We start from the raw sequence: 13,861 nt of genomic DNA, 5'->3' as shown, positions 1-13,861 counted from the left end.
AGAATTTAACCTTTCGTCACAAATCTCATAATTCAACAAAGTGTTTTTGCTTTTTTTGATTTAAATGTTCAAGACCGGATTTCTAACAAAAGAAAAAAAAACTCAAAACCTTTGTGAGAAAATATTCGTGCATCACCAATCCTTTCGATCAGTGTCGAATCCCCGAATTTTCATGTACCCGTCTTCGAAAAAATAAAAGAACCCCCCTAACTGATTCAACTCAGGACCCATTTATAGAAAATAGAGGAGTGTGGGAGAGAGACGAAGCGGACAGGCGTGAGGAAGTGTCAGGGAAGATGGCAGAGGCGTGGGGAACAGGGATGGAGGATACAGAGACGAGGGGGACAGCGGGGAGTGGGAGAGAACGTGAGGGTGAAGTGGCAGGTGGCGGAGAAGGTGGGGAACAGGGGAGTATGGAGGTGGTGTGAGGGAGAGAGAGAAGAGCCGTTGAAGAGAGAAGGGCATGGGAGAGAAAGAGAAGCGGCTGAAGGGTTTTTAGGTTTAGCAAATTTGGGCCGGGTCAGGTAATTTTGGGCTGGACCGGGTAGGAATAGGTATTGGGTTGGTCTGTTGAGTATTTTAGTTGGGTTGAAGATATGGGTTGGGTATTAAAATGTGGGTTGTTTAATTGGGTAGGGAAATAATATTGCATTGGTATTTTGGGCCATTAATTTGGCTGAAAATTGTTGATCATTCCTCCGCTATTTAATTATTTTCGTGCTTCTAATTTAATGATTGGTACAATATATATTATGTAAAGACAATAAATAATTAGTATGTAGAAAAAATAAATATTTTACAAAGTGTTGTCTTGTAATTAATTTCACGAATCCGAACCCGAAAACGAAACGATGACTAACCGTTTAAAATCTGTGATAAAGTAATACTTATAATGTTGAAAATAAAAGTAGTGATACTAATAGTAGTAGCAATAAAATATTGTGAAAAATAAAGTATTTAGCTCGTCAGTAAATTTAGAAACCCGAGTAAATTAAATAAAAGAGGGACAAAATTGGGTGTCAACAATCCTTAACGAATCTTTTATAAAACCCGGCATGCCCGAGGAAGCTACGAACACCTTTAACGAAAATTGGAGGGGGAAGCTTAATAATAACCTCAATTTTAGCTTGATCGACCTCAAGACCCTTTTCCGAAATCTTGTGTCCTAAGACAATGCCTTCTCTAACCATGAAGATACACTTCTCCCAGTTTAGAACCAAAGTTATCTCTTCACATCGTTTCAATACTTGGGCAAGATTCTCCAAGCATTCATCAAAGGAATCCCCAAACACGAAAAAGTCATCCATGAAGATTTCAATGGACTCCTCAACCATATTGGAGAAAATAGACATCATGCAACGTTGAAATGTTGCGGGTGCATTACATAACCCAAAAGGCATTCTCTTGAAAGCAAAGGTCTCATAAGGACAAGTGGAGGTGGTTTTCTCTTGATCCTCGGGGGCAATGGTGATTTGGTTGTACCCGGAATACCCATCAAGGAAACAATAATAATCCCTTCCCGCAAGCTTATCAAGCATTTGATCCATAAATGGCATTGGGAAGTGGTCCTTTTTGGTCCACTTATTCAACTTCCGATAATCCATGCAGACTTTCCATCCGGTGACCTTGCGGGTGGGGATCAACTCATTTTTAGCATTTGTGACAACGGTGATTCCTCCCTTTTTTGGCACACATTGAACCGGACTCACCCAAGAGCTATCCGATATCGGGTACACTACACCGGCGTCTAACCACTTGATGATCTCATTCTTCACAACCTCTTGCATAGGAGGATTCAACCTCCTTTGATGTTCAACGCTTGGCTCGCATTCTTCATCAAGTTGGATTTTATGAGTGCAAATACCGAGCGAAATCCCTTGGATATCCGCAATACTCCACCCAATAGCTTTTTTGTATCTTCTCAAGATCACCGTCAACCTCTCTCTTTGCTCATCCGTCAACCGGGCAGATATAATCACGGGAAATGTGTTGTTGGGTCCAAGAAACTCATACCTCAAATGTGAAGGAAGAGGTTTGAGTTCCAAAGTAGGAGGCTTAATAATTGAAGGTTTTGCAGGAGGAGTTGCTCGGTTTTCCAAGTCAAGATCAAGTCTCTTTGGATTGAGGTGGTAAGACCCCATTCCAATCAATGCATTGACCGTCTCCTCAAATTCTTTTTCATTGTCCCCTTCATAGTTCATTATCACCGCAGCCAACATATCACCTATATGCACATGTTCTATGGTTGTCTCCATTGCTTCATCAATTGTGTCAATAACCGACACAACACTCATATCCGCCGGTTGTTTCATTGACTTGCAAATATGGAAAGTGATCTATTCATCATTCATTCTAAATTTTAGATCACCTCTTTCCACATCCACGAGGGCACGCCTCGTAGCTAAGAGTGGTCTTCCCAAGATTATGGGAACTTCAAAGTCAACTTCACAATCCAAGATCACAAAAAGGCCGAAAAAATAAATTGATCCACTCTCACAAGCACATCATAAAGAATACCAATAGGCCTCTTTACAGTTCTATCCGCCATAAGTAATCTCATCGTGGTGGGACGGGGGGTGCCCAATCTCAATTTGTTGAATATAGAAAGCGGCATCAAATTGATGCTTGCTCCAAGATCACATAAAGCTTTTGCAAACTTGTATTTACTGATGGTGCATGAAATTGTGAACGCTCCAGGGTCTTCTTTTTTATGCACCAAAGCTTTGGTGACGATTGCACTACAATGATGAGTGCCCCCCAATGTTTCAATGCCAGGACTCCTTCTTTTGGTCACGAGATCTTTCATGAACTTCGCATAACCGGACATTTTCTCAAGTGCCTCAACCAATGGAATATTTATTGAGAGCTCATTTAATCGTTCGATGAACTTGAGGAATTTTCCATCTTCCGCTTTATTTGCCAATCGTTTGGGGAAAAGGAGGGGGAGGTCTCATAACGAGCGGTGAATCCCTTGGTACCTCCTCCGCCGCTTCCTTGCTTTTTGAAGCATCATTGATTTCCGGAAGGTCCTCGTTAACAATGGGATTTTCAATACTAACCCGCATATTCTTTGGGTTCACTTCTTCTTCAATAACCATGGGTTCTTCAACCATTTTCTCTTCATCACCCAACATATTCTCTTTCACCAACGCCTTTTCCCCAATTATTTTGCCACTCCTAGTAGTAATTGCATTGCATTTATGATCACCATCATTCCTTGGATTTGCAACTGTGTCACTAGGGAGTGAGCCTTTCTGCCTTTGGTTTAGGATTGCCGAGATTTGGCCAAGTTGAGACTCCAATTGTTTAATGGAGGTGGAGTGTGAACTCACAACTTGACCCATGGATTTGACCTCATCTCTAGTCGTCTTGCAAAAGGTTTCGGTGGATTCCACTTTCCTCAACACCCTTGACAACATATCTTCAATTATATGAACTAGCGGGATCGCTACTGGGCGGTTGACTAGAGCTTGGTTGATTTCCCTTTGGAGCGACATACGTATTTGTGCTCCGATGATTGTTGTAATTACTATTGTAACCCCCTTGATTGTTGTCACGATTATCTCTCCAATTAGAGTGACTTTGTTATTTGTTCCAACATTGATTCCCTTGACCTTGCCGCCAAGATCCTTGACTTGGACCTTGGTAGTTCGGACGAGAACCCTCCCTTAGATTGTTGACATAACTCGCCTCCTCATCATACATTTGGAAACATTGATTATCCGGAGGACCCCCTTCACAGGATTCTACCGCGTTCACCTTTTTGCTTCCGCCACCCATGACATGTTTTGTCAGAAGGTCCATTTGGGTGACAAGTTTGGCCATGGACTCATCTCTCTCTTCCTTCTTCTTAATCATCTCACGAGTGAGCACATGTTTGGAGGAACTTCCGAATCCCTAGTGTTCCATGCTTCATTAGTCTCGGTCAATTTATCCAACAATTCACAAATGGTGGCATAAGAATTATCCATAATAGACCCCTCTGCAATGTTGTTCGCCACTGATTTGTTGACTGAATCTAGAGACCTATAAAATGTTTGTAGAAGCACACCATCGGGCAACCCATGCTTGGGACAGCTTTTGACTTTCTTTTTAAAACGAATCCAAGTTTCATGGAGAGCCTCATCAGGAAGTTGACGAAAGTTGTTGATTTCGTCACGGAGTTGTAACATCCGCGATGGAGGGAAAAACTTCTTGAGGAATGCTTCGTTCAATTCCTCCCAAGTAGTGATGGATCCGGATGGAAGATCATCTAACCAAGCCGTGGCTTCCCCCGTTAGGGAGTACGGGAAGAGTCGTAGCTTGACTGCTTCAATTGAGACGCTCAGTTACACATTGGTGGAATAGACCCCAAGAAAGTTCCTAAAGTGCCTATTCGGGTCATCTTTGGGTAGACCATCGAACAGGCCCTTAGTGTTGAGCAGGTGCAGCATTGTGTTGGTTACATGGAAACTCGAGTTTCCAATTAGAGGCGGGGGCTGATATGCGGCTGCATAGCTTGCCCCCGCACCTTCTTCACCAACCGCTACTGGTGGGTTTTGGACAGGGATACCATCCTCATCCATATTGCCTCCACAATACACAACAACAAAAAGGAAATAAGAAAAGAAATAAAGACTAAAAGTAGAGTTTTACACTAGTTAGTAAATTTTAGACCGTATTCCCCGGCAACGGCGCCAAAATTTGATACGCCCAAATTACACCTTTAATATCAGGAGTAAGCGGTCGTTGTCAAATATAGAACCCAACGAGGTTGGGGTCGAATCCCATAGAGAATACAATGAAGAAATATACTTAATAAGTGTAAAACCCGACTATTAGTCTATATTTCAAGGGAAAGGGGAATATAATAGTGGTTTGATTGTTGTTTTTTCATTAAAGACTAGGAATGGTTATAAGATGTAAACTATTGGTGAATGGGACTAAGGTTGTGGTTCCAATGGAAAGTAATGCGATTGGGTATCAATTCAACTTATTTATATGCCTAAGTGCATTAAACCAAGGGTCACGCGAATTTTGCCAAAAGTTTTCCAACCAAATTAGCAAATTTCATCCTAGGCTTTTTCAAGCCTTAGAATGTTTTATAAGAGAACACCCATGTAGCCTCAACTAGCTTTCCTATTCCTAGCTCAAGCTATTAGATGGATTTAATGACCCAAATTGTTGCTATTAACTCTTTTCCTAACCTCTACTTTCTTTTCCAAGCAAAGTAATAGTATTAAGGCACAAGTAATGTTGTACACCATCACAAGACATTAATGCTTGAAGAGTTAATAGAAAACACCATTAGCATGTAAATGTAGTATGAATATGAAACTCAATCACATAACTAACACATTTAGTCCCACAACCTTAGCTAAAAGATTAGCTACTAATATTCATTAAAGGTAAAGCAATAAAGTAAAGTGTATTCATAAAGCTTACAAAAGTATTGGATGGAGAAGATGACAAAAGCCAAAAGGAATCTCTTAAAGGCTTCACCAACCAATAATAAATGAGCTCCACAAAAATCTAGGCTAAAAAACTGTAGAATATTGAGTCCAAAACCCTAGAAAATCTATTTATAGAATGTCCAAAACGGGAACAATTTCCAGACAAAAATGCCCCTGCGCATCTGGTGCGAATCGCACTTGGTGTCGCATGTGCAACCTGCGAGTCGCAGGTAGCACCAAATCATCGCAGGTGTCGCATCTTCAATCATCTGTGGAGTAGCATCTGCGATATAAGATGCGATTCGCATGTACCACTTGCGACTCGCATGTGGTGTCGCATGTGGTGCACCAATGTCCTGTATTTTTTGGCCATCTCTGTCAACAGATGCTGCACCACCTGCGACTCGCATGTAGTACCTACGATTCTCAGGTGATGCCCTGGTTCAGTTCAGCTGGATTTTGCTTCATTTTGCCTCAAGTTGCTTCCGACACATGTTATTCTACAAATTGACACAAAAACACGAGAAACGACATCAAAAGTACGTGGGGATTTACAAAAGACTAAGTAGTTGGCGTCGAATGTGCCGTAATTTCACGACACATCAGTGATCACATTGCTACATACGGTTTATATAAACTGAGAATTTTAAACGTACTAATGCATTAACAAAGATATTCTCTATCGTTTAAATCATCCTTGGCCAAAGCATCAAACCAATAAATTAATTTCCACACTGAAATGCAAACCTGATGTGTAGGCCAATTCTTTTGAGTTTATAAAATCATATTATGAGTGTATGTATGACAGTCGTAGCATGCTATCCTCTAATCTAAAAGATTGTTAATTCTTGACAGACTGTAATTTTCTGAGCAAATCTTATTTTGGGTTTCCTGCAAATAATGAGCTTATATAGGCATATATTGGTAATACAAAAGGGTATCATAATATCACAACTTAAATAATTTGGGAGTTATAGACGTAACTGATGGAGGATTTATAAGCACATAAATAGAATGTTAATGTGGGAGAAAGGGGACTTATAGACATAGTTAATGGAGTATTTTTAAGCACATAAATAGAATGTTAATGTGGGATAAAGAAGTGGAAGAGAAGGTTTTTTTTTTTAAAACAAAAATAAATACATGAAGACGTGCCTGTTTGGACTTTTTCTTTTAGCTGAAAAGCACTTCAGTTCGTCCTCTTTTATTTTGATTTGAAGACTTTATTGGTGTAGTTAAGAGAATGTAATTAAAAAGGTGGCTTTTAGGATTTTTAAATTTGAAAAAAATATCAAAGTTTAGATGAAAATGAGCAGACTACAATAATTGCTTTGACAGATACATGGAACTTACCAGTTAATTTATTTATTCATTATTTAATTGATTCATTTATCATTTATTGGTAGGTATAAATTTACTATTTGCTATAAAAATAGTATAGAAATAGTGTTTAGATAAGGGGTAAAAATGTCGTTTAACTTTCAATGGATATTTTGATAATTCAACTTTTTAGGTCTTCTCACTTTTAGAATAGTATGATGATATGATATCTATATTAATTGATCTCATCTAAATATTTAAATTATAATATAGTACTCCCTCAGGATTAAAAAAAAAGTGTCAATTTAACTTCTTCTTTTTTTTTGTCAAAAAAAGTATTCACTTATTACATAAAGAAACAATTAACCTTGTCTTTTCATATTTGCTCCTATTATGTGTTATGTGATCAAATCTCAATCCTATTTAATTAGGGGTAGTCTAGTCAATTTACATAAAAAAAAATCTTGAAGTGAGTAGTTTCTTAAGGAGCGTACAAATGATTAAGTGGACTTTTTTTTTTTTATTCGGAGAGAGTAATAAAATAAGTAGCTAACTCCTTTAAAATCTCTTAGATGGGGAAAAAATTCGCCCTTCTTGATAATGTAAATGTTTTTACTACATCATCAAGTTACCTGTAAGGTAACCAAAATGTAATAGCTAGTGTATATAATTTTTTAGTAGATATATCACTACTTTCATCACTCAATTGTTGAGAAAATGAAAGCAAGACTTGTTGATCACTTGCAGGCAGAAGTCTTAGGATTTATTAGCCGAATAATTTTGTACTAATTACAGGTTGCAAGTTGGTCAAGTCCTCGGGACCCACATAAGTTAAGAGTCAAATGATAACAACCAAAACAAATAAATGTTGTGTACTTTCTATGAATAAATACTTATAAAAACAAGCAGTCAAAATTACTGTCAAGGGTTGTGGTGAGATGAATATGATTCATCTTTATTTAATTACAGATTTTGATTATATCCTGGCTATGAAAAAATTCCTCATAGAAAGCGCTTCTCCTTTTAATGGGTCTTACGCGGCACAAAAACTAAATCCCTATTCGTTATGATATACTCCCTCTGTCTCATGTTGTATGAGGGCGTTTGACCGGGCATAGAGTTTAACAAGAAAAGAAGACTTTTGGAACTTGTGGTCTAAAATAAGGCATTGAGAAATGTGTGACTACAAATCATTTCATTGAGGGTAAAATTGGAAATTTAAAGTTGAATTGTTACAACTATGTAAAGGTGTCATTCTTCTTTTGACTGACTAAAAAGGAAAGAGTGTGTACAAAAATGTTTTTTGGTGGGGGGGAGGGGGGGGGGGGGGGAATGCGCGTGCCCCCTCAAATCAAAATAATTACCCGACCATACCCCCAGAAAAAATTAAAACTATTTATCCGAGATGCCCCAAATTATGATACCAACATGGTATATAAATATACTGAGATTGTATAATCGAAGACTGCTTCGGTCCTTCTCTTAGTCCTCTATGATACCATCATGGCATATAAATATATTGAGATGGTATTATGGATGATCAAGTTCATTTATTTAAAAGACACACTTTTCATGAAACAAAAATCTCTATGATACCATCGTCTTATATACGTATACTGTGATGGTATCATGGAGGACTGCTTCAGTCCTTCAATGAGACACTCCTTAGAACCATGGTACCATCGGTGAAAATAGGATCTCTTGCCCTCTTATAATTGGAATAAAAGAAAATGGCTTTTTCAAATCTCTTATGTGTAAAAAATGAAGATCACTTGTAAAAAGGTCGTAAAACTAAATAAAGTTTGTAAAGGACCAAAAATCCAATTCTCTCACCATTGTGGTGTTTAAATATACTGAGATGATATCATGGAGGACTTAGTCCTTCTCTTAGTCCTCCATGATACCATCATGATATATAAATATACTGCGATGATATCATGGAGGAAGGGGTTTGGGCGAGGGGCACGTAATTAGTTTGGGCTGGGTTGGGCAGAAGCGAAAATAGTTTGGGGGGGGGGGGGGGGGGGGGGCATGGGTGGATAATTAGTTTGAGTTGGGAGGGAAATTAGGGATGTTTTCCCTACAAGGGAGGGAGTAATAGTCAGTGTCTTAATGTTAATTTAAATTATGAATTTCACCTGTGTCCACTGGAGTTTAAAAAACAAATTAAAGAAGATCCTCTCAAATTATGAATTTCATATCTGTCCCTTAAATTTGTTTGTTGTGACTTATTTTTTGGAGCGCACAGCTTTATTTTCTGTCACCTGTGAGGAAAATGAAAGTCGTTCTTATAAATTCATTGTGATATTGAAATTATGGGTTCATCTTACAACATAATATATACCTATGACATAATTCAATTCAGTGTTGCTATGTTATTGAGCATCTTATATTTGGTTGTTAAAGTTAGTGGACGACTCCTTTTCGAGTCAAAAACTAGTTATATTTCTTTCTTGGTCTGCCATTTGAACAAATTAAAGTCACTTTTTGGTTTCTTTGAGCTCCAATTTAGTTGTATTATTAGTCTTGAGATGACATAATCAATTAGGAAATCTTTTCCTGTTTCCTTAAAAGATATGTGAATGAAAAAATCAAGAGGATAAAAAAGGAGATCTCATTGCTATTTAAAGTCTTAAACCCACATCATTACTAACCATATCCGTATTCCTACCACTTTATGCAATTATGGAGAATGCATTAACCTTTTTTCTCTCAACACTCTTTTTGCTTCACTATGTTATGGCTAGTTCAGCCATGACTCATACCAACATTACCACGGGTCAATTAGCTCTTCTTTCCCTGAAATTCAAAATCAGTTCGGACCCCTTTCACTACTTAGATGAAAGCTGGTCTTCCGCTACTTCTGTTTGTCATTGGGTTGGTGTCACTTGTGGCTCTCGCCACCAGAGAGTGAAGTCCTTGAATCTTTCCAACATGTCTCTTATAAGAACAATTCCCCATAATTTTGGTAACCTCTCATTTCTTGTTTCTCTTGACTTGGGAAGCAACAATTTCTATGGCAATTTGCCTCAAGAAATGGCACGCTTACGTCGGCTTAAGTTTCTTGATTTAAGTTTCAACAGCTTCAGCGGGGAGATTCCTTCCTTGTTTGAGTTTTTACACCAACTTCAAGTTCTAAATCTTGGAAATAATAGTTTTACTGGTACCATTCCTTCTTCATTTTCTAATATTTCCACACTTGAGACTTTATATCTGCAATTCAATTCCATAGATGGTCAAATCCCAAAAGTGATTGGAAGTCTTATAAACCTTAGAGAATTAAACTTGAGGGGTAACAAGCTCATAGGCTCTATTCCTCTGTCACTCTCGAATGCCTCGAGGTTGGAGACTTTAGAAATATCTTACAATTCACTTCAAGGAAACATTCCAGAAGGGATCAGCAATCTTCACAACCTGAACTTGTTGTCCATAGAATATAATCAACTTACGGGTTCTATACCATTCACAATTTTCAATATTTCTAGAATCGAATTCATTGGATTTACAAGTAATAGCTTATCAGGAAATCTTCCCAGTGGTTTATGCAATGGTCTCCCAATACTCAAGGGGCTTTATTTGTCTTTTAACAAACTTCATGGTCATGTGCCTACAAGCTTGCCAAATTGTTCAAAACTTCAAATACTGTCTTTATCATATAATGAGTTTGATGGACCAATACATAGTGAAATTGGTGTCACACCCCATTTTTACCCGGAGGTTAAAATTAGAAGTATGACGTATTGGAGATTCCTGTTTTTTGTTTGTGTTATGTTAAGGAGTTGCCACCTAATTATTTATGGTGAATTAGGACACCTAAAATTTATTAAAGTTATTTTCTAAGTTAACTCTGTTTTAAAAGTCTGCGAAACTTAAGATTCTAGGTAAGAGTTCAACTAATCTAGAGGGAAGGTATTAGGCATCCTCTAAATTCCATTAATAATGGTTAACCGACCGGACTCAAATTTAATTAGGCTAAGAATGTAGATGTAATATTTTATAATATTTTAAGAAAATATTTTTTATAAGTATTGCTAAGGTTATAATAGAAATATAAACGTGCTATTTTAAATAAAACTTGTAGAATTAGTTCAAAAGGCTGAGTATGAGTGTAAAGATGCTTAAAATCAAAGTATCGAGAGAAAATGATTGCCTAAAATAAACAAGAAGAGAAGTGTTAATTTATACTGTTTAAATTAATTAAAGTAACTGATACTAAAAAAAAACTTCTATTGATGGGTTGAAAAGTGGAAAAGTTTCAGATTTGGGTGAATTAAAGAATTCAAATACATTTTCGTATGAAGAAACGGCTAGTGTGTAAAACAAGCTGAGCCACAATTTTTTATTTTTTATTTTAAACAGAAGGACGGATTCGTCAATTATTCTTGTAATCTTTGAAGGAAAATATTAACGATTTTTGGCTGGAAAGTAAGATACTATCTACAGTGGCATGAATTATAAGCATTCTTTATCCTAAAGAAAACTAATAAGAAGTGAGAGATTGCTGAGATAGCTCCTAAAATAGATGTCATAAAACAAAGACTCTACATGGCTAATTACGGATCTTAAATCATTAACTAGAGACGAACACCTATTAAATAACTGGTTTATCTTTACTAAACACCATGTTCGGGAATGCTAACTAAAATATCAAAGAGATAAACCAGGTAAGAGAATAAATTAAGATGCAAAGGATAAAGTGATGCAGCAACTTTTGTTACTCTCTTTTGCGCTACTGCCCGGATGATTTGAAAGAGAGGGCGAGAAAACATAAGAGCATATGATAGTTCGACGTTAATCCTCAAAATAAATTCTTCACAACTCTCGTAAGCGGTGTCGTTGAGTCTCGAAGCGAAACTCTTCGGCTCCGGTGTTCATGCAAAACAAAGAAAAGAAAATGAAGGAATTAGTAAAGGGACCAAGTCATTAGTAGGTATGGAGATAGGACTAAAGGTGAAAGTTGTTACAAATGATTCTGGATAACACATCGACTATAAATTTTAAGGCTAAAATATACTCACTACGAGTTAGAAACTTGGAGACATTGTTTATTAACAAACTAATCCAAATCTTAGCAGAAACATAATGACCACAGGAGAACAAAAGAGAGGGAAAGAAACCAGAGAACTAAATCGTGCTTCTTAATTAGCGTTTCGGGGCAAAAAACCAAAAGTCAGGTACACACGTGCTTTATAATTCCATTGCAACTTAAGCAGAAAATAGACACAAAAAAAAGCCACAAACAACCTAAGTCCTACGTAACTAAAGCAAGATAAGAATCTTCAGCATGAATCCATAAACTATCTAACATATGCAGAGTAAGCTAATTATTTAATTTCAAACAAGATTAAAACTAAACTCTATACTGATGACAGAACTAGAAAAATGGGTAGAATAAATCAAGACATGGATGAACATCATTCCCTGTGGACAATAATTGAAGAAGAATTTCTAATGAAGTAGCAATCATGAAATGTCCACTCTTACTCACAACACCAAAGATCTGGAATAACATATCATGTATCTCTTTTCTTCACACTGCAAAATAAACGACATTCGAAAGAAACTAAGGGCAAGCCACAGAATCATAAATGTATCGGAAACTACAATGGAAGAAGAAGGGACGGTTGACTTACTTAATCAAACACATACTAAATCACAAATAAAAAAAAATGAACAGGTTCAGGATTGTGCAACACCTAATCAAACAAGCTCCGTTACACATAGCATAAACAACCTCAGTTAAAACAAATACAGCAGAATTTATTTTTTTAAGAGAATAACCCCTGTAAACAAAGTTGCAGGCAGGTTTTAGTAGCATACTCATTAATGCAAAACATCATTCTTTGGGCTAGATTTCATCCATTTTTAGACAGCATTCAAGTAGACACCTGTTTAATCTGTCAATTGTTCGAAATAGCAAAGCAACTAAAACAAGACCAAACCTCACGATTAACCAGGCACACTCCTCGGGTTAGGCCATTTAAGCTTATAGCATGTTCAAACATATGTCCGGATAATGGGCAGTAGCACATAAGTGATGACTAAGCTTACAGCGGAGGCATTACACAGCATAAGTTTAACTTTTAAAGGGCAACCCGTGAACTAGCCTTAACCAAATCAACATTGTGGGATTCCAGATTACCATGGGTATGTCTAGCAAACTGCTTCAGGAACAATTGAAGTAAATTCATAGAGACACCCCTCTAACTCAACTGAACCACTGATCGAGTTTAAATCAAAGAGTTCTACAGGTTTTCCAACTTTAAACTAGACAATGTTAACCTGAATAACTTATACGATAATCAAGTTTTAGATTTAAACTAACACTCATGTCCATACTGATTCTGTTTAGCTACATAATTGTACAACATAGAGGTAGATAGCAGTAACATGACACAAGTTATATGGACACCAGCTATGTTAACTAGACAGCATGAACACATGAAAGTATCGACTGAAAATAGACACCATCAACATAGTCATCCAACATAAGCATACAGATACTCCAGGGCTAGCATTACTTTATACTAAGGCATGATCACTAAACTAAACAAAAGCCTAAATACTATGCACGGGACTGAACTAATCTACTAATAAAATGGCCATGATAAAACAAAGTCCAGCAAGCAGAGCCCAAGAGCACATAGAGGAAAGTGAGAAAAAAAAAATACAGAAAACATAAAAGGGAGTAGAGTATTAGACGACACAAAGCATATGAACACTCCCAAACATTTGTCGAACACTCATACTTTAGACGATATACAGCCTGAAAAGATGGCCTTAAATTTAAACAAATAAATATGATTCTACAGCATTCGAGAATACAAATCCCATAAGCAGAATTTCCTCGTAATACTCCGACAACATGGTTCAAACATAATGAGAAACCAGATTCTGAATTAACCAAACTAAAACAAAATAGCAATCATGTTTCAACTATTATTTATTTCATTTTGCCATAACTCAAACGGAAGACAGAATTAATTATCATTTCAAACTAAGGTTAACTAGACTAGACTCATACAAATTGGAATGAAAACTGGGAGAAGAACTTCACATTCAGAAACTCGACAAAACAGAGCTAGACATAATCTGGTTTATTAAAGCCT

General features: G+C 37.0%; 1 protein-coding gene across 1 annotated transcript; it reads left to right on the top strand.

The window, feature by feature from the left end:
- The first annotated feature begins 9,491 nt into the window (after positions 1-9,491).
- Positions 9,492-10,874, top strand: LOC132620238 (receptor-like protein 43). Its single transcript, XM_060334919.1, has 2 exons — positions 9,492-10,443; positions 10,834-10,874. The coding sequence occupies exons 1-2, from the start codon at positions 9,492-9,494 to the stop codon at positions 10,872-10,874; spliced, it is 993 nt and encodes a 330-aa protein (XP_060190902.1).
- The last annotated feature ends 2,987 nt before the right edge of the window (positions 10,875-13,861 follow it).

Source organism: Lycium barbarum, chromosome 11 (genome assembly GCF_019175385.1).
Source record: "Lycium barbarum isolate Lr01 chromosome 11, ASM1917538v2, whole genome shotgun sequence".
Classification (NCBI taxonomy): domain Eukaryota; kingdom Viridiplantae; phylum Streptophyta; class Magnoliopsida; order Solanales; family Solanaceae; genus Lycium; species Lycium barbarum.
Note: the sequence above shows the minus strand (reverse complement) of the source record. Positions and strands in the feature narration are given on the sequence as shown.

Coding starts and splice junctions, on each gene's coding strand:
- LOC132620238 (XM_060334919.1), top strand. CDS start 9,492: ATGGCTAGTTCAGCCATGACTCATACCAACATTACCACGGGTCAATTA. Junction 10,444..10,833: donor ACCAATACATAGTGAAATTG/GTGTCACACCCC, acceptor TAAAACTTGTAG/AATTAGTTCAAAAGGCTGAG.